This window comes from Vidua chalybeata, chromosome 15 (genome assembly GCF_026979565.1).
Source record: "Vidua chalybeata isolate OUT-0048 chromosome 15, bVidCha1 merged haplotype, whole genome shotgun sequence".
Lineage (NCBI taxonomy): Eukaryota > Metazoa > Chordata > Aves > Passeriformes > Viduidae > Vidua > Vidua chalybeata.
Window position 1 is genome coordinate 16794973 of NC_071544.1, and position 24386 is coordinate 16819358.

At 56.2% G+C, this 24386-nt stretch overlaps 1 protein-coding gene across 2 annotated transcripts; it reads right to left on the reverse strand.

Annotated features, from left to right (window-relative positions):
* Positions 1-1095: 1095 nt before the first annotated feature.
* SH3TC2 (SH3 domain and tetratricopeptide repeats 2) lies at positions 1096-22712 on the reverse strand. 2 transcript variants are annotated; one of them, XM_053956921.1, is made up of 19 exons: positions 22631-22712; positions 20090-20494; positions 18429-18599; positions 16068-16172; positions 15724-15851; positions 14883-14988; positions 14448-14591; positions 14144-14345; positions 13584-13657; positions 12654-12849; positions 11548-11684; positions 11114-11155; positions 9140-10846; positions 8865-9045; positions 7047-7197; positions 6475-6597; positions 5886-6036; positions 4503-4699; positions 1096-4270 (listed from the first exon to the last, which is right to left on the reverse strand). In XM_053956921.1, exons 2-19 carry the CDS (start codon positions 20346-20348, stop codon positions 4079-4081), a joined length of 4266 nt encoding a protein of 1421 aa, XP_053812896.1. In that variant the 5' UTR covers positions 20349-20494; positions 22631-22712; the 3' UTR covers positions 1096-4078. The 2 variants fall into 2 exon arrangements, with proteins under 2 accessions (XP_053812896.1, XP_053812897.1); XM_053956922.1 differs by lacking the exons at positions 20090-20494; positions 22631-22712 and adding exons at positions 18081-18107; positions 19371-19425 and having other exon boundaries at positions 18522-18599.
* Positions 22713-24386: the final 1674 nt, after the last annotated feature.

The window sequence follows — 24386 nt, forward strand, 5'->3', positions numbered from 1 at the left end:
AGTTTTCCTGACTGTTTCCTACCTATTTCTTGCCAGTTTCTTCCCAGTTTTCCTATTTCCTCCCAGTTTCCCTGCCTGTTTCCTGCCTATTTCTTGCCAGTTTCCTGCCTCTTTCCTCCCAATTTTCCTACTTCCTCCCAGTTTCCTGCCTATTTCCTCCCAATTTTCCTACTTCCTCCCAGTTTCCTGCCTCTTTCCTCCCAGTTTTCCTGCCAGTTTCCCACCAGTCTTCCTGTCTCTTTCCTGCTTATTTCTTGCCAGTTTTCCTGCCAGTTTCCCACCAGTTTTCCCGTCTCTTCCCTCCTTATTTCCTGCCAGTTTTCCTGTCTGTTTCCTGCCTATTTCTTGCCACTTTTCCTGCCTGTTTCTCTCTGTGGGCAGCTCTCACTCTTGGCACAGCCCACGGGAGCTCTGAGCAGCTTCCCTGGGACCCCCAGTTCACCCTGGCACGTCCTAACCCAGGACAAGGCAGGAGCTGGGGGGTGTCACCCATCCCCTGGCACCCAGCAGAGCCAGCTGCCCCTCCACATGCCCCTGGCACTGGGGTTTCACCAGCTGGGTGCTTGGAGGGGGTTTTAGAAGGTTAAAAAAGGGGATTAAAGAAGGTGCCCCATGTTACCAGTTCACTCTCCCTGCCCTCTCCGTGCCCACAGGGATGCTCTCCCTGGAAATGCCCATCCCAGGTGCTGAGTGCCAGGGACATTCCGGTGTCTGTGGGCAGTGCCAGCAGAGGTGACAGCTCCAGGACTGTCCCCTGCCTGATGCCACCTCAGCACAAGGAGTTTCAGATCCCCGCTGGGGATTATTTTTACATCTGGCCTCTCTATTCCCCGTCCAGAGTCACTTCCCTGCTGCTCCTCCCTTCCCTCGGGAACAAGGTGAGCTCTCAGGGCAGGCCCAGCAGCACTGCAGGAATTCCAGGAGTTTTCATCCCAACACAGCCCAATGCACAGATGCAGAGTTTATTTAAGCCCCTGCAGCCACAGTTGGTGACTCCTGGCTCTGGCTCAGCCTCAACCCCCGCTCCTCCTCCTCCCATACATATTTATGAGCCCAATTATCACTGAACAAGCAGGTTGCTGTGCAAATAAATGATTTTTAATCTAAATTACCCAGTTTACACACTCCCCCCAGCTCTGCTTAGCAGAACAGCTGGTGTTTACCAACTCCTCATTACTGATCCAGGCAACAGCAGGAGATGCTGCCCAGAGAGGAGCAGCCACCTCTGAGATAAGCTGAGCTCCAGGTTTATCTCTGCCTCAGCCTCGCTGCTCCTCCACGTCAGGTCTCTCATCCAGCCCAGTTTGCACCACTGTGCCACGAAGGAATGGTGAAAAAATGTCTGCTGATAACCACTGTTATTGTTGGGTGCTGCATTTCTGCAGAAATTAGTAATTTCCACGAAAACCCAAATAAATCCAGCTCTCTGTCCATATCTTTATTTCCATTTATCAGCACTTCCTTTCTCCCCATTCCACGGGAGGCTCACACCGGAGCTCAGATGATGCAAGAATTATTCCTGTCGTGGTATTTCCACTCTCCAAGAATGAATATATGAGGGAGAAATGCAGCCCCTCGCTATTCCAGGCCTTAAACGCCCCCCGAGGCATCAAACAAACACGGGATCACAGCGCCAGGACTGGGAGTGCTGCTGCCTGGAAGGATTGGAGCACCAAATCCAAAGCAGGGATGCTCCTGCAGCTCCCGGCACCATCTGGAAGTGCTGGGAGGAAGGTGCTGCTCCGAGCAGCACGTGCTGCTGCACGTGGCTCCCTCCAGGCCTATTTCCAGCCTGTCTGGCTGCAGGGAGGGAGGAAAACTCCTGGCCTGGGCATGGAACAGGCAGTCACATGTGGCTGGGAAGGAGTCACAAGCCATGGCACCGCTGGTGTCAGAGGAGATTTGATCCATCCCTTCCCTTTCCCCTATTTCTGCCTCCAGCGGTGGCGGAGCAGGACGCTGCTGGTTGATGCCTTCTGCTGGATAATTCCTGTGTTCCCACATTCCTTCTCTTGCCAGAGCCTTCTCCTGGAGCAGCAGCGCAGCCCTGGCCAGGCTCTGCACCCCTCAGGTGTCCCACAGAATGCCCCAGGAACGAGGGACAACGTCCCCATCCTGGACAGGGTGGAGGATGACAGGAGCTCCAGGAGCTGAGCCACCACCTGGTGACCTCCTCTGGCACAAAGCCCCCACATTTCTCTGCCCACAACACTGGTGGCTGGAGGGATGGAATATCCTCATCTTTCCTTGGGCACCGACCCAGGACTTGGTGCACAAGCTTTAAATTTCACTGTATTGTGAATATTAATTAGCCCTGGCCCCCCTGAGCTCTCATCCCACTGCATGTGGGAGCGGGCAGGTGAGGGACAGGGAAAATGATATTTTACAGGATGCTCCCAAGGAGAAAGACTTTCTCCCCCTGCAGGCACCAGAAATTTGTTTTGCTGTGATTTAAGGAGGACACATTTGGTTCCAGGGCAGCTCCAGGGTCCCTGTGAATCAGAACTTCTCTGACTGCTGGAGCTGGGCTGAGTCAGGCCAGCTCAGACGCTGAGCCCGTGTTTAAACAAAGCCCTCGGGGCTTCCAGAGCCACCCCAGCTCCTCTCCACACCCTGATTTCCAACTGTCCATCTTCCTCCTGGCACAAAGGTGTGAGATCGTGCTTTTCCCCGTGCGTGAAAAGATCCAGAGGGTGTTAAGGGGTTGGAGTTGTCCTTACAGACCATCCAGACCAAAAGAAAAAGGAGAACTGACTGAAAAACTGCAGAAAGCATCCTGCCCTGGCACGGTGAGCACCAGCCACCTGCACTGAGATCAGGCAGCCCTGATCTCAGGGCTGGGAGGTTTTGGGGAGCCCTGAGCTCGCTGGATTTCACGCAGGACGGAGATTCCCCTGCTCTGGGCTGGGGTGTGAGGCTGCCCGGCAGCAGCGAGGAATGCTCGGTAAACAAGCAGTAAATAATCATTGCCCCGGTGACAAACGCCTCGAAGGGATTGGAAGAGGAAGCTGAACTCGGCGTTTGTAGAGAGCAGGGAGGAAATAAATATTCTGCATTTAACAAACTCAGGCAGGGCAGCACGGGCAGGGGGCTGGAGGAACCGGGAGCGGGGTCTGGCTGTGAAGCCCAGATGGCCACCGGTTGCCAAAGCAAAGAGATCAGCTGGGAAAACCTCTCCTTCTTCCCTGTGCTCCAGGCCGGAGCGAAAGCCGAGCTCGGGGCTTGCAGGGAAGCCGCTCCCGCTGCAAAAATGGGCATTTATTGCTCTCTGGCGGCGAGTCTGGCTGAGCAGCGGAGCTGCGCATTCCTGCCGTGTGCCCGGAGAACCGCTCAGCTTGGAAAATCCCTCCCAGGTCATCGAGCCCGACCATTCCCCCAGCACGAAACCGTGCCCCCAAATGCCACATCTACGTTTTGACACCCCCAGGGATGGGACTCCAGCAGATCCCAGTTCCTGTGCTCCTTTCCTGTGCTCCTGCTCTGCACCCAGAGGTTGGATGGCAGGGCTGGGGTGAGGGTGGGCTCTGCCTCCCCCTGAGCAGTTTTTTTCTGCTCTCAGATGAAGCTGGACCAGCCCCTTTATTCCTCCTGACTTCCCTAATTCTGTCCCTCACTGCCAAAAGCTTTGGTGGTGCTTTTTACAGGAGAGGGCTTTGGCAGAGGTGCCACCACAGACCTCGTGGAGCGGGGCAGACGAGGATAAAAACCAGGTGTAAATAAAGGAGTTGCTATTTCAAACAGGTTTGGGTCGGGCTGAGCTGCTGCAAGGTGTGGGGCAGCTGTGGGGACAAGCACACAGCAGCACTCCCCAGTCCCCATCCCGAGCAGGGCACTTCTGAACCCCCTGCCCTGCTGCACCCCCAGCTCCAGCACCGCTGCTGGGGCCTCATCCTGCCCTGGCTGTGCCACCTCCGCTCTGGGCACAGCCCTGCTCCTCAAAAACAAGGGCAGGGTCCCAAGTGCTTGGGAGGAGGAGCCCAAACCCTTCCAGCTCCTCAGGACGTGGTGCAGGACCTCTCCTGGGCCGGTCCTGGAGAGCACACGGAGCTTGCACGGTGCCACCAGGCTGGCAGACGGGTCACACCACGTGGCCACCTTGGCTCAGCCACCGGGGCCGGTCCGTGGCACAGCCTGGCGTGCCCTCAGGTCCCCCTGGGGCTCCGGGGATGGCACCCAGCTTGGCACGGAGCAGGGCCTGCAGCTCCTGGTCTCCCAGCTCGGCGGCTGCGGCGAGGGCCAGCAGGAAGTAGGAGGCTGCATCCTGTTCATCCTGAGCAGAAAGCAGGGCACAGGCGTTAGGAAGGGGCTCACGGGGCAGGAGGGAACTGGAGCAGAGCCTGGGGGGTCCCGGCAGGACCCAGGGACACCTGATGCCACTGGAATGCTGCTAAGTGCCAGCACCTCTTTCCAAATTACCTTCCCCCCTTCAAAGCCAGAAGATGCGACCTCCACCCTCAGCTCTCCGTCCAAGGCACGGCACCACGGGAGATTTCCTTGCTTACCTTCAGCTTGTGCAGAGTCAGGTTGCCCAGGTGCCAGTAGACCTTGCAGTAGTACAGGGCCTCTGCTGAGCTCTGCAGCACGGGGGGACGCATGGCCAGGGTCTTCAGGTAGCAATCCTCGGCCATCTCGTGCATGTGCAGCAAGTCATAGGCTGTGGCCAGGCGGTGGAAGGCAACCAGCTCCTGCAGCTGGTCCCCTGCAAAAGAGGGGTGGGATCAACCAGCTCCTGCTATGGATGTGGAAAAGAGAGGGGTGGGATCGACCAGTTCCTGCCATGGATGTGGAAAAGAGAGGGGTGGGATCGACCAGTTCCTGCCATGGATGTGGAAAAGAGAGGGGTGGGATCGACCAGCTCCTGCTATGGATGTGGAAAAGAGAGGGGTGGGATCGACCAGCTCCTGCAGCTGGTCCCCTGCAAAAGAGGGGTGGGATCAACCAGCTCCTGCAGCTGGTCCCCTGGAAAAGAGAGAGGTGGGATCAACCAGCTCCTGGCATGGATCCCACAGAAAAGAGAGGGGTGGGATCAACCAGCTCCTGCTATGGATGTGGAAAAGAGAGGGGTGGGATCAACCAGCTCCTGCTATGGATGTGGAAAAGAAATGGGTGGGATCAACCAGCTCCTGCCATGGATGTGGAAAAGAGAGGGGTGGGATCAACCAGCTCCTGCTATGGATGTGGAAAAGAAATGGGTGGGATCGACCAGTTCCTGCCATGGATGTGGAAAAGAAATGGGTGGGATCAACCAGCTCCTGCCATGGATCCCATGGAAAAGAGAGGGGTGGGATCAACCAGCTCCTGCCATGGATCCTCTGGAAAAGCTGCTCATCCAGCTCAATCTATCCCCAGCCCTGCTGAGCCACTTTGGATGCATTTTCTCAGCAGCCTGGGGGCATGGATACCTCTGAGAGAAAACAGAGCCATGGGCAGGGTGGTTGATGCCACAGCTGGGCAGATTGGCCCAGGAGTATCATTCAGCCAGGGGATTTTTTTGGGTGGTAGAGGGGCTGTTACAAGACTGGTCCCATCCCAAACATTTAAGCTGGCTTTTTGCCCATCCAAGCTATTTTTGTAATGGGAAGGGGTGAGGTTTTTAGCAGAACCAGGACAGAGAGGAACTGCTGAGTCCTGTGCTTTCAGCAGACTTCCCGTGCTCTGGGGTAACAAAAACCCTCTGCTGTCACAGCTGAAAAAAAAGGGAAGTGGCCTTAAAAAGATGTCTTGACATTGGGTAAGAGTAGGTCCAGCAGTGTAGGAAAGCAGGAGATCCCCTTTTCACATGGATCCTGTTCTCATCCACAAGACTCAGTGGCTCCCCGCAAAAATCACCCGCTGCCCAGTAACTCCCAGTAACTCCCAGGAACTTTTGGGTGTAAATCACTCACCGACCCTGAGGCTGAGCCTGGCTGCCAGCGTGGCAAACTCCAGAGCCTTCTCGTAGCCCTGCAGGCTGATCTGCAGCTCGGCCAGTTTATTGAACAGCCGCAGCTCTGTCTGGGTGGCCTTGAGTTTCCTGGCCAAGGGCACAGCACCTCCCTAAGGAGAGAGAATGGTGAGTTCAGGATGTTCCTGGAGGGATCAGCACTGCCTGAGAGGGGTGGCAGAGCAGCAGGACAAGGAGCAAAGCAGGGGATGGGCACTGCAGCTTTAGGTTTTAGTCCCTTCTTTCCCTTGAAAATGAGTTTTAAATCCCAGAGCGTGGCTCTCATAGCCTGATCCTCACATCTCTGCCCTTCCTTGTGTGCCTGGAATTCTGACTGGGTGTACTCACACTTAACACCACCAGGATCTGTAACGGAAGGAGCCCATTCCCAATCCCAAACGATCTCTGGGGTTTTTTGCACACCTGTGCTCTCCCACTCTGGCACCCTCAGGATCACCCCATCCCTCTCCACCCTCCATCCTTGGGGCAAAGCCCTCCCAGCCACCACCCCGTGGGGACAGAGGGACAGAAATGCTCAGAGGGCTCCATACCCTGTAAAACTCCACTGCCCGGGCCCTGCTCCGGCTGCCATTGAAGAAGGTGTCACCTGCTTTCTCATAAAGATCCATGGCCAAGGAGAAGTTGTCCCCTTTCAGAGCAGTCTGGATGGCTGCCTGGAAGGAAAAAGGGGCTGGAGTGGCATTTGGCGAGGCAGAGACATTGGTGTGATTAAACAAACCCCAGATTTTAGGAGCTGCTCTTCCACTTTGCAGCTCAGCTGATAAAATAATGCTGGAGATGGAGAGGTGCCAGAAGTCTTCAACTCCAAGGACTTCCCTGGCACTCACGCCTTATTTATGGATATTTCAATGAGAACTGCTCACTTGACACCTCCAGCTTCTTTTGGCACTCCCACATCACTTTCTGACTCAATGAATTCACCTCTTTTCACCCCAAAATCCTCTAAACTCAGTGGATGGAAAGAAAGAGAGGAAATTCAGTGCCTGAGGGGAAGGCAAGAGCTCCTCCTTCCAGCAGCAGGTTTACAGTGCTCAGAACGTTTTCTTCCCCCAAAAGGCTGTGGTGGGAATGCATGGAAGAGCTCCAGCCACCCCCTCCATACCTGGAAGTACATTTCCACCAGCTCATCCTCCTGCAGAAGATAATAGAGTTTTCCTGCCTGCAGCCAGGCCTCTGCTGCCTTCGCAGCCTCCTCGAGGTCGATGAAGATCCTCAGGCTCTGCTTGGTGCAGTCCAGGGATTGTCTCAAAGCCCTGTGATGGCAACAGGCAAAAAGCCACCTCAGAGGAGTCACAGAGCTGTCCCCAGGCCACCTCCCCATGGCACTGACCCCCTGCCCTCTCCTCCTCTAGTCACCAAAGGCTGGGGACCAAAGGACATTGTCAGCTCTGAGCAACGTGTCCTGGTAGGATCACGGACATCACCACGCTTTAATGTTCAGGTTTAAGGTGGCTTTTGGCCACCTTAGGACAATTCAGGACACCACTCAGGCTGCTCCTCACCTCTGTGGGATAAAAAGGGCTTCATCCAGGTCACCCACAAACCCAATTTGCCTCCCTAAACCGAGTCCCAAAGTCACTCCCAGCTCCACATGGGAGCACAGGCAGGGAATGCTTGTACTCACATCTCCCAGACAGCGCCCGGCACCCAAACCCACACCTTTGCCTGGTGTTTGTCCCTTGTGCAGCCATGGAGAGAAATCTGGCTCCATGTCCAAGCCCCTTTTCCAGCCCCTGGTCTCTGGAGCACCCAGGGCTAGGCAGTGGGATGAGCCAGAGGGCTGGACACGGAGTCAGAGTGTCCAGGGCAGTTTGTTTGCTTGGTGTCTCTCCTGCTGGCAAGCAGGCCCAGCTGTCCTGGGAGCCCAGGGAATGGGGTGCTTTGTGGTCCTAAATAGCACCGTTCACATGACAGGCATCTGCTCCCTAAATACCTTCCCCCTGCACTCACCGTGACCTGGCTGGGGAGGTGAACCTCCCAGCTGGGGACAGCCCTGCCCATTTGTCCTTCTGGGACTGGGAGCTGGCTCTCCACACTTTGATCTGATTGTCTTCAAGGTGTGTGGCCTGTCCCTCCCCTCCCCTCTCCTCTCCTCTCCTCTCCTCTCCTCTCCTCTCCTCTCCTCTCCTCTCCTCTCCTCTCCTCTCCTCTCCTCTCCTCTCCTCTCCTCTCCTCTCCTCTCCTCTCCTCTCCTCTCCTCTCCTCTCCTCTCCTCTCCTCTCCTCTCCTCTCCTCTCCTCTCCTCTCCTCTCCTCTCCTCTCCTCTCCTCTCCTCTCCTCTCCTCTCCTCTCCTCTCCTCTCCTCTCCTCTCCTCTCCTCTCCTCTCCTCTCCTCTCCTCTCCTCTCCTCTCCTCTCCTCTCCTCTCCTCTCCTCTCCTCTCCTCTCCTCTCCTCTCCTCTCCTCTCCTCTCCTCTCCTCTCCCTGTCCTGCAGTGTTAGGCAGGAGATTAAAGGTGAGCTGATACCGGGTTTTAAGCACCCCCTGTGGGTTTTAAGCACCTCCTGTGGCTCTTAAGTCCCTCCCTGGGGACAATATCACAGCAGATATGGGAAGGGCAGCCTTGGCAGCTGGAGGCTGCAACCAGACTTACTCAAAGAGCAGATAAGGAGCCTGTTCTTGCTGGGGAGTGGTGATTAATCATTGGGATAAGCTTCCAAAGGAAGCAATGAATTCCCTGCCACCCTGCTGAAGGCTGGATGTGTCTTGGAAAACTTTGTTTGGCCGGGCTCCAGCTCTGTCTGGGACAATGTTTGCCCAGCTCTGGTTGACACTGAGCTGCTCCTTCTCAGAGCACAGCTGACAGCTCATAAATCTCAGAACCAGAACTGTGGGGCAGATGGAGCCACCACACCCTGCTCGAGGGACACCCCAGGAGAGCCACTGCACTCTGGCAGCATGGCACAGCCCCAGCCACTCACTCAGGTGTGCCCACAGCCTGGTAGAGCTGGCTGAGGGCCTGCCTGGCACTGGCCTCCAGCTCCCTGTCCTGCAGCTGCCGTGCCAGGGACGCCCAGTGCTCGTGGTAGGTGATGCAGGCCCGCAGGTCGGGGCACACTCTGCTGTAGAAGTGGCACAGACGCTCCGTGACGTGCAGCTGACCTGTGTGGCACAGGGACAGGGAGAAGGACGGCTCAGGGGATGGCGCTGGGCACCTGGCGGGGTCGAACACCGCCCGGCTCCCCTCTATACTCACTCCTCAGGTTCTGCCACTTCAGGCCAAACCCCAGCGCCAGTTCATAGCAGAGTTTGGCGTCTTCCGTCCTCTGCCTGTCCACCGTGGCCTGTGCCAGCCACAGCAGCACGTGTGCCAGCTCCATGTCCAGCTCTTGGTGCCCCTGGAGCTCGGCGTAGAGCCGCACTGACCACAGCAGGTAGAGCTCGGCCAGCTGGGCGGCCCCACACGAGAGGCTCAGCTGGCCCAGGTTAGCCAGGGCCACGGCCTGATTCCTCCTGCCGCCCGTCTCCTTGGCCTTGTGCAGGGCCCTCAGGAAGTTCTCCGCGGCCTCCTGGACGTGGCCCTGGGCCCCGAGGGCCACGGCCAGCAGGTTGTGCACGGCCCCGCCGGGGTTCTGGCCGGCCGTGCCGCGCAGGGAGCGCAGCAGCGGCCGCAGGACGTCCCCGGCAGGGCCCGGCCGCTGCTGCAGGAGGTACACCCAGCCCAAGCACAGCGAGGACTCAAAAGCCTCCTCCTCCCCCAGCAGCCTGCCCAGGGCTGCCGCCCTGGCCGCGTAACGAACGGCCCCGTCCAGCAGCCCGTGCTGGAGGCACGTCCTGGACAGGACGGCGCAGAGCGTCCTCTGCATGGGCACGGCCCTGCTCTCGCAGCAGAACTGCAGCGCTTGCCTCAGGTACAGACAAGCCAGCGCTGGGATGCTGCTCCTGCCCAGCTGCTGCTTCCCCAGCAGCTTGGAAGCAGCCTGGAGGATGAAGCCAGCTCTCCAGATGGGCGTCGGTGTCCCCTTGGCGCTGCTGGGAACAAAGGACCTGACGGAGGCCAGCGCGATGTTCGGCAGGCACTTCTTGTCATAGAGGTAGCCCAAGGTGGCAGCGGCATCCAGTGGCCCAGCACGGGTGCCTGGGCTGAGCCAGGTGCTGCTGAGACACTGGAGGTGCTCCAGAAAGGGCAGCACCTCCTCGGTTCTGCCCAGCTGCAGGAAGAGCTTGGCAATGAGGAAGCAGATCCGGGCCTCCAGCGGAGCGTTGCCCACAGCGATGGATTCCCTCAGGATGTAGGTGAGGAGCTCCAGCTCGTTCTCCGAGCTGAAGGAGCGGCCAGGCAGGCACACGAGCAGCGTCACCGTCTTCCCCAGCAGCGAGGAGAACTTGTGCTTCATGTTCTGCTTCAGGTAGACGGAGGCGAGGCTCACGTGCAGCGCTGCCAGCAGGGGCAGGTCCCCAAAGCCCCTGTCCAGGACACTCATGGCTTCCTCCAAGTACACCCGGGCCTGGGAGAACTTGACCTTTTTGATGCAGAGCTTCCCCAAGAGGAAACAGAGCCTGGCGTGAGCCCAAACTGAACCAGTCCTCTTGGCCCAGTTCCGGGAAGTCTCGAGGTACAGCACCAGTTCATCCTCGTCAGAGAAACCGTAAAAAGTGGAGTGGAGAAAGGAAAAGCTGAGATCGTAAAAGCTTTGAAAGCTGGGCACGAAACTGTCTTGGTTGAGGAAGGTCAATATGGGGTCAAAGACATCAGCATCCTCCATGTGTCCAGCATTGAGGTCGATGAAGAATTTGGGATAATCCAAGTCATCCAGCTTCTCCAGGAGAACATCTTCCAGCGTGGCAGGGGCTGTTTCACTGCCTGGGCTGGACAGCTCTGAGGTGCTGCTGGTAGCCCAGTCATTGATTTCCTCCCAGGACTGGAGCACTTGGATTTCTCTACTGCCATGGAGAGCAGCCTCTGGAAGGGACGGGGAAGCCACAGTGGGATCAGGAGGAAAGTGTTCCCTGTGGCTGCCCCATCCCTGGAAGTGTCCAAGGCCAAGTTGGACGGGGCTTGGAGAAACCTGGGATAGTGGAAGGTGTCCCTGACCATGGCAGAGGATGGGGCTGGATGACCTTTAAGGTTGCTCCCAACCCACGCCATTCTCTGATGTTTCCTCCTGTCCAAATTCACCCTCAGAAGCCACCACCAAAGCCTCCCCCTCCGTCCCCTCCTCATACTCACCTGGTGGCACTTGTGGGAACACGGCTGTGGGTTCAAACCCCGCTGTGCAAAGAGACAAACAGAAAACAAAACCCCAAATCCTTGGTCGGTGCCACTGTGCAGAAATCGGCTGAAGTCCCAAAGCCACCCAGCCAGAACAGAGAAAGTGAGAGCCCCCCAAAAAACCCTGGCCCTGGTCCTTCAGGCCAGGCTCAGTGGAGGGCAGCATCTGCCAGGGTGAATCCCAGCTCGGCAGCAGAGAAGGTCCCTACAGACTCCAGCATGGCAAGGCCACCTCCTGAGGACACCTCCAGCCTCCATCACCAGGCTGAGCACGGGTTTGTGCTGCCTCCACCCCAGAAGTTGCCTCCACTGCACTCCCACGATCTCTCCAGGCCCTGCCCAGCTCTTCCTGGGGATGCAGGGACTGGGATATGAGGAGAGGGGACACTCACCCAGCCTGTACACAGAGGTGATGTCAGTGTGCGCCAGGTCCCCCAGGAGGGTGGCAAAGTGCTGCTCGTCACCATTGCAGGGGATGTGCAGCACTGGGCACTTCTCCTCTTCGCTCAGGAACACAAAGCCCTTTCCCCTGGCGTGGGGCAGGAGGAAAGAGTCAGCGTGTCCCCAGCCCCTGACACTGCAGCTGCCCCGTGGGGTGGGGTGGCATGGCATGGCATGGCATGGCATGGCATGGCATGGCATGGCATGGCATGGCATGGCATGGCATGGGAAAGGAAGTTTTTCCATCTCTTCTCTTCCTCCCACCACAGAAGTTGTGTTGCAGATGAACACAGGATTTTGGACACCTTCCCCATCCAGGATCTCCACAAAGGAACAGAAAGGCACCACAGGAAAGGACCTATTGGTCTTTTTTGGAATCCAGAAGCCACAGGATACCACCTGATCTGCTCTGTCCCTTCTGGAGTGTCAGAGGAAAGTGCTACAACTCACCTTGAGTGACTCTGGGAGGGAAAAGCCCAGCAGACCTTGGTTAAAACCTTGTCCTCCTACACACACTCCTGGAGAAGCCTTTTGGGATGGGCATGGAATGGAAGCCACCAACAGAGACAGCTGCTGAGCCAGGGTGGGATTTACACCCTCCCTCCCTCCCTGGACAGCTCTTGCTGTGTCCTTGGGAGGGTGTGGAATTCTGCTCTGTGCCAGTGGCCGTTCTGCCCCCACACCCAGGGCAGGAGGAAGGAAAGCAGGATTTGTTTCCTCGGCAGGGAATGCTCTCCCCACCCTTGCCAGGCTCCCAGCCCCTCAGAGCTACAAACTGAAGACATTTCGAGGACAAACTGGGAAGCCAGCTTGCAGGAAGCCAGATTAACCCAGGGCTGGACCTGCTCCTCTCCAAGAATCATCTGAGGCAGGTGAAATGCAATTTCTTTGTCTGGGCTGCAGCAGAGCCTGGCCAAAGCTTCTGCTCACACCTCAGACCCACCCTCTGGGAAGGTCCTGCAAAGGGAATCACCTGCCCTGGGCTCTCACACAGCCTTGAGGGGGGATTTGGAGCCTCCCCTCCCTTTTCTCCAGAATTAAATTGAAATCAACTCACAGAGGTTCGCAAGCCTCGGGATTTACGTGCTGGGTGGGAACGAAGCCAATGCTCCTGGTGCTGAGGGATTTGCCCACAAACCAGGGCAGCCCAGGGATGAAGAAGCCAATGATTTCTATGGGGTCTCCTTTGGAGAAGCTCAGCTCATCCCACGCTGCTCCTCTGTGGTCCTTGGTGGCGATGCACCTGCCTCTGACTGGGAAATCAAGGCAAAAAAGGGAATTTCAGTGGGATCCCTGCTAAAACCTCCTCACTGGAAAAGACCTGGGCAGGGAGAGACCGTGATTCAGCTGGAGGGGGCTGCCTCTCTCTCCCCAAAGATTTATTGTGATCTTGGATCCAGCTCTGTGCCATTTCTCCTTGAGAAGTGGATTACAATACAAAATAGAAGAGGGATGGATAAACTCCACACCTCTGCGAGCTGCAGCCTGGAAGGTGACTGGAAATACAAATTTTCACAGACACTGCCCTATCTCAAGTCTGCCAGGAGTGAAATCCTGGACAGTGCAAATGTCCATCCCTCCATGACAAAGTCACACCTGCAGGGACCTCCTGTGTCCAGCTTGCTCTGAGCTGGGCTTAAGGGCTGGGGCACAGGTTTCATGTGAGCACAAGGTGAGAACCTCATGATTTGAAACCTCACTCCTGAAAGAATTAAAAGAAACATAAAAATATTGAAGTGGGACAGGGAAAAGCCAGTGGCAGAAGGGTGTCACCAGCAGCTCTCTGCTCTCTGTGTGCCCCAGAACACAGAGAAGTTTGCAACTTCTGATCTGCACTCCAGAGAGTCCAGAGATGCAGCATTCCCTCAGAGCAGCTCGAGGGGGCTCAGTCCCAGAACAACAAATGGAATTGTGCTCGTTTGTGGCCAAACCCGGGTTTTGGGACATGCCCAGCCCTGGGACAGTGCCTTGCACGGGTGCCACTCACCAATGGCCCGAGAGCTCGTCCCGCTGATCTCCTGGGAGAGGCCAAAACTCACAGCATAATTCCTCAGGAACCACCTGCAAGGCAAAAGGGACCCTCACTGGTCCTCTGTGAGCACTCCTGACCTCAGGCCAGCCCAGGGATGGTGTCACACCACAGGGGAGGAGCAGGATAAATTGCTTTCTCCAAGTAAAAGGCTCAGCCAGGTGACCAATGTGAAGCCTCACTTTGGCTGGCATTGCCTGATTTTTTTCTGCCGCTCCTTCATCTGTTAATCAGAGATAACCTCACGTATGGCCTCAACCAATAGCTTACAAAAACCACATCTGAACAAAAAAAACACATCTGAAGTAGGAGCATGTCCTTGCTGTGTCCCATCGACAGAGAATGCATTGATTCCAGTCTTCATGCCTAATGTGGATCCTCCTGGAAATATCCTCACAGAATTGTGAGGCTCTTGCCCTTTGCCAGGGGCAAGAGGAGTTTCCCAGCCAGCCTTGGTGCCAGTCACGCATCGGGATCAGGGAAGAATCCTGGATTGAGCCCTTGAATTCACCACTTACTGGTAAAAGGGGTGAGGTATTGGCTCCAGAGCTGTCACGGGCACCATGCCTCGCTGCCCCGTCAGCAGGGACATCCCTTCCCACTTGGAATCCTGTCCAACGCTCTTCACATGGATCAGCTCGTTCCTGCAGAGCTGCAGACCCTCCTCTCCCTCCTGCTCCAACTTGCAGACACCGGGCACTGCCCTGCAGAAGAAGTTCCCTGCAGAGGGAGAGTCAGAGGTTGGATCAGTGCATCAGGGGCTCCAGCACAGCCCTGCTGGAGGATTTTCGGGAATTCCCCACATGTGCATTCCCATCACACCTTCCTGGAGGAGCAGAGCCATGTAGATGGTGGCCAGGTGCTCCTCATCCACGGTGACCCTGAGCTCCGTGTCCTCCACCAGGGCACAGTCCAGCCAGAACTCCTGGGCAAAGAGCAGCTGCTCCAGGCAGGTCCCCACGTACCCTGAGAAGCCAAGAGGGGGATCAGGATCAGCACCTCCTTCCCTGGGCAGCAGGAAGGGTCTTGGGGATTTCCAAATGTCAGGCAAAAGCTTCTAATTTTGTGTCCAAAATTTCCCAGTAGGAATCCTCCTGATTCTCACTGATCCAAACAGAGATTTCATAAACGACGGATTGCAAAGTTTTCTAATTAATTCCTCACTGTCCACCCTGAACATTACAGTTCTGTAGTGTCAGGCAATGCCTTCTCCAAAAAACCTCCTCACACTGTCTGTTGAGACCGTGGAAACTTTACCTAAAGTCAGGTAGGTGGAAAACCTCCAGACTTCCTCCAGGGTTTTGAAGGTGAGGAGGAAGCGATCCTCGTGTGCCTGCATGCCGACCAGCCTGGCTGACAGCTCCTGCACAGGGGAGACAAAGCAGCATCAAGGGACACTCCTGGAGCCTTGAAATCCAGCAGGGAAGGAGAGTTCAGTCCAGGCATCCTCTCTGTAGCTGGGATTTGTTTCTATAAAACCCAGCCTGAGGACTCTGTGCCTGTCCGGAGCTGTCACCTCCAGCAGGGACACGGATTTGATGATCCCAGCCCTGTGAATTCCTGGCTATTTAGGCTCAGATCCCCCCAAAACAACACAAGGCTCAGCTTTGCCTCTCACTTGCCATCAAGTTCATCTTCCTCATCATTCCAGTCCCCTCCAGAGTCCCCTGCAGTGGCCTTGGAGGAGCTCCTCTGTCGCCCTGTTCTTTTGAGAGTTTTAAAGTTCTTCTAGAAGTTCCTACGCCTTATGATATTTACATGTTTCAGCTGAGTTTCCTCACACATGTTCATGTAAATAATCATTGGTTTGCATTCTCTTTGTGGGTGGAGAGAATTGATGGACTGTTGGTTTTGACCAGTGTGGTTGGAGAGGTAATTCCATCCTCCAATCCACTGTCACTTTTGCTGTTGTATAAATACTAGAGTCAGCAAATAAAGTTAGCTTTTTTTGAGTTCTTTTCCCTTTCCTTTTACATCTAACCTACTTCTGTGAGAGTTATCTCGTGCCACAGTGCGACACGCCTCAGCTGGGTTTGGTGCCCCAGCACGCCTGGCACCATTCCAGGAGCACGCCAGCGTGCTGGCACGGGGTTTGTACCTTGAACAGGGCACAGACACTTCTGTCATCGCTCCCCAGAGCCCACAGCTTCTTCCTGGCAGCTTCCTGGAGCTGGGAATTGCGGCACCGGCAGGAGCGGCTCTCCACGGAGAAGGAGAGCGAGAGCTCTTGGAAGGGAAAAGAGGAGGATGAAAGGGGAGGAGGAGCTCCGTGGCACCCAGAGCCACCCCTGCCACCCTGCCAGGGCCACCAGAGCCTCCAGGCTGGCTGCGATGCTCACACAACACAAGCCCAGCCCCTCCTCATCCTTCAGCCGCCAAGGTGAGACCCGAGGCACGGCGGGGAGCCAGGAAATCCGTGAGATGCCACAGGCAGCTCCTTACCTGGGGGAAAGGTGTCCCTGAGAGCCAGCAGCACCACAGAGGGCTCCGGGGAGCCGTGTCCTGCCTCGGGAGCGGGGCTGCTCTGCTCTGCCAGCCCAGCCTTGCCTGGAGAGGAGGGGACACAGCAGAGCTGCTGGGAAATGTTGTGCCAGAGCTCTTGGATGTCCTGCCTCAGCTGAGAGCTCCTGGGAGCACAGCCCTGCACATCTGGCTGGGGACTCTGGAACCACCCTGAAGTCATGCTCAAGGTTGGAGAGATCCGTGGGATTGATGGGGTCTAAATCCATCATTCCCTTCGTGTTGGGCTCTTTTTCCAGTGCTGGAGTGGCTCTGGAGTGGGGGGATTTCCTTTCTCATGGCCAGACCCACAGATGGGCAGAACTTTTAGAAGGTGAATCCCCAGCAGAGATTTTTTTTGGAGGAGGCCTCAACTCCCCAGCACAGGAGAGCCAAGGCCTTGCAAAACTCTTTGTTCAAAGATTTGAAAATCAAAATGAGATTTTTCTCCACTGCCTGCTCTGCTGGGTATCCAAAATGCAAGCAGCATTCTCCCTGCTCCACACATCATCAGCTATTGCCATAAAGGATTCATGGCCTGCAACTTGAGCTGCTAATTATGTTAATGAAAGCTGAGGCACACAAAACTCCAGCCCTGCTCTTCCACAGCTGCATTGGCAGTGGAGGGACAACCAGATAAACCCCAGTTTTTGTCAGTAATCAGACTGGATTTGTAAGATAAACATGTGCCTGGAGATGTGGAGCAGGAGTGTGCAGCAGCTTTTTAAAGTCACTTCTTTGACCAGAACTCTGCTCTAGAGTTCTTTTTACTGAGCCAGCTTTGCCAGCCACTCAAATAAATTGGTATTTGCATGCAGAAATAGAATTCTTATTTAGAGAAATAGAATTCTTATGTAGAGCTAGCAAGTAGAAAATAACAGCCCAAGGCTGGACAGGTCATGAATGAGTTTTGCTTTGAAAGAAAAGGATCTACATTTAACAAAGTCTTAACATTTCATGTGGCAGCTCCGTCCCCTCCACATGAGGAGATGGAGAAGGGAAAGTGAAAGGAGACAGAGGCAGAACTAAATCTGAGCTGGCTCCTGCCACTCCTCGCTGCCCTCCTCCCCTCTCTGTGCCCAGCACACCCTGGCAGGGCCTGGGGGTGAGTGCCTGGTGCCATTCCCTGGGGGTGGGGATGGGGATGGGGATGGGGATGGGGATGGGGATGGGTCCCCGATGCCATTCCCTGGGGGTGGGGATGGGTCCCTGATGCCATGCCCTGGGGATGGGTCCCTGATGCCATGCCCTGGGGATGGGTCCCTGGTGCCATTCCCTGTGGTTGGGTACCTGATGCCATTCCCTGGGGATGGGTACCTGATGCCATTCCCTGGGGGTGGGTACCTGATGCCATTCCCTGGGGATGGGGCCCTGGTGCCATTCCCTGGGGGTGGGGATGTGTCCCTGATGCCATTCCCTGTGGTTGGGTACCTGATGCCATTCCCTGGGGGTGGGTACCTGATGCCATTCCCTGGGGGTGGGTACCTGATGCCATTCCCTGGGGATGGGTCCCTGATGCCATTCCCTGGGGATGGGTCCCTGATGCCATTCCCTGTGGTTGGGTACCTGATGCCATTCCCTGGGGGTGGGGATGGGGATGGGTCCCTGATGCCATTCCCTGGGGGTGGGTACCTGATGCCATTCCCTGGGGATGGGTACCTGATGCCATTCCCTGGGGATGGGTACCTGATGCCATTCCCTGGGGGTGGGTACCTGATGCCATTCCCTGGGGATGGGTCCCTGATGCCATTCCCTGGGGATGGGTCCCTGATGCCATTCCCTGGGGATGGGTCCCTGATGCCATTCCCTGGGGATGGGTACCTGATGCCATTCCCTGGGGATGGGTCCCTGATGCCATTCCCTGGGGATGGGTCCCTGATGCCATTCCCTGGGGATGGGTCCCTGATGCCATTCCCTGTGGTTGGGTACCTGATGCCATTCCCTGGGGATGGGTACCTGATGCCATTCCCTGGGGATGGGTCCCTGATGCCATTCCCTGTGGTTGGGTACCTGATGCCATTCCCTGTGGTTGGGTACCTGATGCCATTCCCTGGGGGTGGGTACCTGATGCCATTCCCTGGGGGTGGGGATGGGGATGGGTCCCTGATGCCATTCCCTGGGGGTGGGGATGGGTCCCTGATGCCATTCCCTGGGGATGGGTCCCTGATGCCATTCCCTGGGGGTGGGGATGGGTCCCTGATGCCATTCCCTGGGGATGGGTCCCTGATGCCATTCCCTGGGGATGGGTCCCTGATGCCATTCCCTGGGGATGGGTCCCTGATGCCATTCCCTGTGGTTGGGTACCTGATGCCATGCCCTGGGGGTGGAGATGGGGACGTGTCCCTGATGCTGTGCCCCGGGGATGTGTCCCTGGTGCCGTGCTCCTGTCCCTCCAGCATTGTCCCCGGCGGTGCAGGCGGTCCCCGCGGGGCAGGAGCTCGGGGGAGCGGGGCCAGCAGGACTCGCACTCCTCACCTGGGGAACACGGAGGGGGGGCAGAGGCGTCCGGATCCCTGGCAAGGTTCTCCCTGCCTGAGAGGTGTCCCTGGGATGTGCCACAGGAGGTGGCAGGTGGGACAGTGCTCCTGCCACCTCTGCCAGCAGCAGGACAGGGCCTGTCCATGGGTCCCCGGAGCCAGGAAGGGGCCAGGGCTCACTCTGGTTGCTCTCACGGGTTCAGTGTTTATTTTCATTGGAGCCAGGCTCAGAAAGGGAACTGGGAGCTTTTTTTTTTTTCAAGGGACCAATTGAAACTGCAGCTGAGGAGTTGTTCCCAGCCGTGCCAGTGACTCACTGACCTCCTCCAGTGCCAAAATATTTTGTACCAGTGGGCAGGGAAGAGCTCCAGCCCCGGGTCCCAGCACTCAGGGCTGCACTCCTGGATCCAGGGCTGGGTGCCACAGTGCTGGCCCTGAGCCATGTCCCTCCTCCGGCTCACTGGGGCACGCTGGAACGGGAATGGTGCCTTGGGGGATGCCAGCACCCCACGGGCCGTGCTTGGAGAGCTCCTGGGCAGGGAGGGGAAAAGCCAACAGCATGGGAATAAACCAACTCCAGAGTCATCCTGTCCTCTCCCTGGCCAAAACACCCTGCATCGCTCCCTACACACCCAATCCAAGAGGAGAGAGCACCAGGAGCCATCCCAGAGGAAAGGCAAGCGGCCAGCGGGGCCAGTGCTGAGCGCCAGAGTGTCCCCAAGGGTCCCATCCCATGGAAGGAGCTCCCACAGCCCCACGGGCACCTTACCTGTGCATCCCAGCGCCAGCTCCTGGTGCCAGGGGGTCCCCAGGCAGCAGCCCATGCGTGCAGTGACACCGGCAGAGGGCTGGCAGAGGGCTGGCAGAGGCAGGGCTGCTCGCTGCCCGCCCGGCACCGCGGCTGGGCACGGCCACAATGCACAATGTCCCCTTTGAGCGGGCACTGGCACGGCGGGGGCGGCGGGCACGGGCTCGGGGAAGGGCTTGGGATGGAGTCACTGCACAGGTTTGGAAAGGCCTTGGAGGTCATCAGGCCTGGCCACACACCTAATACTGCCAAGGCCACCACCAAACCGTGCCCCTGAGTGCCACATCTATGTCTTAGAAATGGGCACTCCACCATGTCCTGGACGGGCTGTGCTGGTGCTTGCCAAGCCTTTCCATGGAGAAATTTTCCCTGATATCCAACCCAAACCCTCCCTGGTGCAACCTGGGACCATTTCCTCTCTCCTGTCCCCTGGGAGCAGAGCCCGACCCCCCCGGCTGTCCCCTCCTGTCAGGAGCTGTGCAGAGCCAGGAGGGCCCCCCTGAGCCTCCTTTTCTCCACTCTGCCTCCGGGAGGGCAGTGCCCATCCCACATGGCACATTCCTGGCATTCCTCCTCGGGAGTTCCGCTCTGCCAAGCCTGCCCCAGCTCCCAGCTGCTCCCTCCAGGCTGATCCCCCCCAGTTCCAGAGGCAGAGCTGCTCCTGCACGCCCGTCCCTCACCTGCGGGGATGTGCAGCTGGGGCCCATCCCGCATCCTCCATCCGGGGCTGGCCGTGATCCTGGAGCTCCTTCCTGCCCGATGCTTCTCCCGTGTCACCGTGGGGACAGCTGGCAGCACCGCGGGCATTCTCTGCCAGCTACATCTGGGTGAGTTCTGCAGCCCCAGGCACTGCGGGCACCCCCGGGGGCAGCGCTGTCCAAACCCCAGATCCAACAGCAGCAGGGAGGGGTTGGCTGCTGTGCAGGATCCCTTGGGCATCCCAGGATCGGGGTGAGCCTCGTTCCCTCCTCACTCACATCCTCAGACCTTCCCCAGCGCTCAGGGTTAGGATTTGGGGTGGCTGGGAGGGCTCACTGCGCCGTGGGTGGTCTGCAGAGCATCTCTGGGCAACAGCAACACAGCCCCTGCAAAATAAAACCCAGAAGGGTTTAGGGAGAGAACTTGCAGGCTGGGAGGGGTTTTAGGGATGTTTTTTTATTCCAGCAATCATCCAGTGCCACCACTGCAGGGATTTGTGTGCCGGGGTTGCTCCAGGAGCACTGCTGGCTCTCCCAGGCTGCATCCCCAGCCATGGCAGTACCCTGAACTTCTCCAGAGTAGGGAATAATTCATCCAGGGAGTGACTGAGGCCAGGCTGGATGAGGCTCTGAGCACACTGGTGCAGTGGAAGGTGTTCCTGCCCACGAGCAGAGGTAAATTTTAAAGTCCTTTCTAACCCAAACCCGATGGTGCCTATGATTCCATGACCCAGAGAGGGAATTTCTCACCGCACGGATTCCCACGCCTGGCACAACTGCAGCGCCCCAGAGCAAAGGCTGAGGAGGACCCAGCTGTGGGAATGGCAGGATGGAACCCACCTGCCTGGAGCTGCCTGGCAGCCTCCACACAAAAGGGAAACCAAAGCAAAATCCTCTGCAGGGAGGGTCGTTGCACTCGGAGAAGCTCAGGGCACACTGCCTGGGAGTTTGCAGGCTTTAAGTTGGGAAACTCCTCGGGGGCTGCCCTGGTAGGGGAGACTCTCTTGGAGTAGTTCTGTGTCAGGAACGAGAGACTCATTGGACTTTTTTGGTTTTTAGCTTTTGTTTATTGCTATCTTATTAAAACTTCAGCACGCTGTCTGCACCAGACTGCGTGCAGGAGAAACAGCACCAAAATGGCCAACAATCTCTTGTTACAAGGCTTTTTAAGTTTAATCAAAAACTAAGTTACCCAATTAAGAAGTGACACTTAAATTATCTTCCTTTCTAACCCAATAACTGACCCCTAAACACCAGCAATGCGGATTTTTCTACCCAATTACAAGGTACTACTTAAACTGAAGAAGAAAGAGGAAGAAGAAGAAAGAAGAAAGGAACTTAAGACAACACTCTATATCTTTTATTTTGAACTTATCTATAACATATTAAAAATCTTAAGTTTTTCACCCATGTGTCATACTACAGTACTCTCTACAATCTATTTCACACTTTTGTGGTTTCTGGTTTACCTTGAGGCTTTGGGAGTTTTTTCCATGAACGAGGGTCAAAGTCAGTGCTCCCCTGGGGGTCAGAACACCCCAGAGCAGACAGAGAAATATTCCCAGTGCCTGCCTGTGCTCAGGGCATGGTCCAGCTGATGGATTCAGGCACACCTTTACACGAGAGGTGTTGCTGCTTTGCTCCCAAGTGCTCAGAGCTCGAGCAGGGCAGTGTTTTTAAACAAAGCTTTTTGCTTTCCTCAGAAGATTCTTGCTTTTAGCAGTTCCTGCTCACCAATTAGCATCAATGTCTTCTACACAGGGGAAAATTTTAATTTTTTTTTTTTTTGTTAAGCAATAAAATGGGTGTTTTTAATATTTTAAACACAGATGTCTTTCTTTGTGGTTGTGAAATGTCTTTTTGTTTTTAAGTCTACCTTGACAACTCAGCAACAAAACCCATCCCTGTACAAGCAAAGGTGTCACCTCCTGTTTGACCTGAGCTGGAATTTGCCTTTTGGTCAGCAAGCTGAAAAGCTCTCACTCCACTTCCTACCCTTCTGCTTCCCAACAAATCCTGGATCTCCCCTGGAGAGTCCCATTGCTGCTGCTGCTGCAGCCTGGCCTCCCTGGAAAAGCCAGGGATGAGTTTGGAATATTTTCTGGGATCTCAGGCTGTTCCAGAGCGGGTTCTCTGCCTGTGCCCGCTCTCCAGGGGCTCTGCTCCCTCTGAAATCCCAGTGCCATCCACGCTCCCCTGCCCCGGGCACGGAACGGGACGAGAGTGGCTGTGCGGGCACCCTCGGCTTGGGGACAGAGCTGCCACACCCCCGCAGGGCTGGCCCCAAACCCCCTTTCCAAAGCCAGCTCCGATTTCTCCCGTCAGTTCCCAAAGGACCCAAAGCCTCCCGTCACTCGCTGCCGTGCTCACCCCTGAGCCCCTGACCCAGGCAGCGCCAAACCCCGAACTCCAGCCCCAGGCTGGAATTCCAGAGGCGCTGGATCGCTGCAGCCGCCTGCACCAGCGCGTCCCGGCTGGGTTTGCTCGGCTGGGACACGGGGACAGCCCTGGGGACACACTGACCTGCTCCCAGCTCCGCTTCCCTCCCGGAGAGCTCCTGCACGGAATTCCAGCCTCCCCAAGCCCCCAGGGAACGCTGCGCTGCCGGGATGGAGCCGCCGGGGCTGCGGACGTGTTTGCGAGCGTGCCCAGCGCTGCCACTCCCTCACACGAGGGAAGGAATTCCTTCCAAGAGCTCCTTATCATCCTGGGAACCTCCGCTTCCCAGCAGAGGTCAATGAGTTACCCAGGGCTGGGCTATAAACACGAGACTGCCGGCTCCCGGAATTCCCAGGCACCTCCTTCACCCAGAATCCCAGAATCCCAGAATCCCAGAATCCCAGAATCACAGGATCACAGGATCATAGAATCACAGAATCACAGACTCACAGAATCCCAGAATCATAGAATCCCAGAATCCCAGAATCCCAGAATCAGAGGATCACAGAATCACAGGATCATAGAATCACAGAATCCCAGAATCCCAGAATCCCAGAACCCCAGAATCCCAGAATCACAGAATCACAGGATCACAGAATCACAGGATCACAGAACCACAGAATCACAGAATCACAGAATCCCAGAATCACAGAATCATAGAATCCCAGAATCACAGAATCACAGAATCACAGAATCCCAGAATCCCAGAATCACAGAATCCCAGAATCACAGAATCCCAGAATCATAGAATCCCAGAATCCCAGAATCATAGAATCCTAGAATCCCAGAATCCTAGAATCCCAGAATCCCAGAATCCCAGAATCACAGAATCACAGAATCCCAGAATCACAGAATCACAGAATCACAGAATCACAGAACCCCAGAATCCCAGATTCACAGAATCACAGAATGATGAGGTTGGAAGAGACCTCTGAGATCAAGTCCAACCCATGCCCCGACACCTCAACCAGACCATAGCACCAAGTGCCATGTCCAGTCTTTTTTTAAACACACCCAGAGAGGGTGATTCCACCACCTCCCTGGGAAGACAATTCCAGTACTTTATTATTCTTTTGGTGATTTTTTTTTTTCCTAATATCCAACCTGTACCTTCCCTGACGTGGCCTGAGGCTGTGTCCTCTTGTTCTGTCAGTGCTGCCCGGTGGAAGAGACCGACCCCAGCTGTCTGCACCTCCCTTCAGGGAGTTGTGGAGAGCAACGAGGTCACCTCTGAGCCTCCTCTTCTCCAGGCTAAACAACCCCACTTCTCCCAGCTCCACAGGAAACAATTCCAGGGAGGTTCTCCATGGGCACCGTGTGCCCGTCCCAAGCGTGGGACTCTCCCAGCTCCAGCCTCTCCCGGCCTCACCTGTGTCCTGCTCGCAGTCCTTGGGGCTGGTGGACCTTCCGTCCTCGCCGTGTGACAGCAGAATCCCGGGAGAGGCATTTCCCTCCGGGAATTCCAGCTCACACCCCCCTTCTTCCCTGGCAAAATGCAAATACAGGCACAGAGAACAAGAGATCTGTGGACCCAGCAGTATTTGTGCATCCTGACTAAAGTCCATGGCAGAGGGAATCACAGGGAGGTTTTTCCTCTTGGAAACGATGAACCAGTTCACATCAAGCTTTCCCGATATTTCTGTTTTCTTCTGAAGTCGGCCATTCCTTAGCAGGTTCAAAAACGAAGCCTCGTGGCTTTTCAGCTTGTTATTTCACACTGAACCTGAAAGCAAAGGAAGTCAGCCCAGACCCGGCTTCGCTGGAGGAAAAAGCAAACAAAAAAGATGAAAGGTTTCGTTTGAGGCCAAAGAAACTCTTGGTTCATGATTTGATCCTCTGG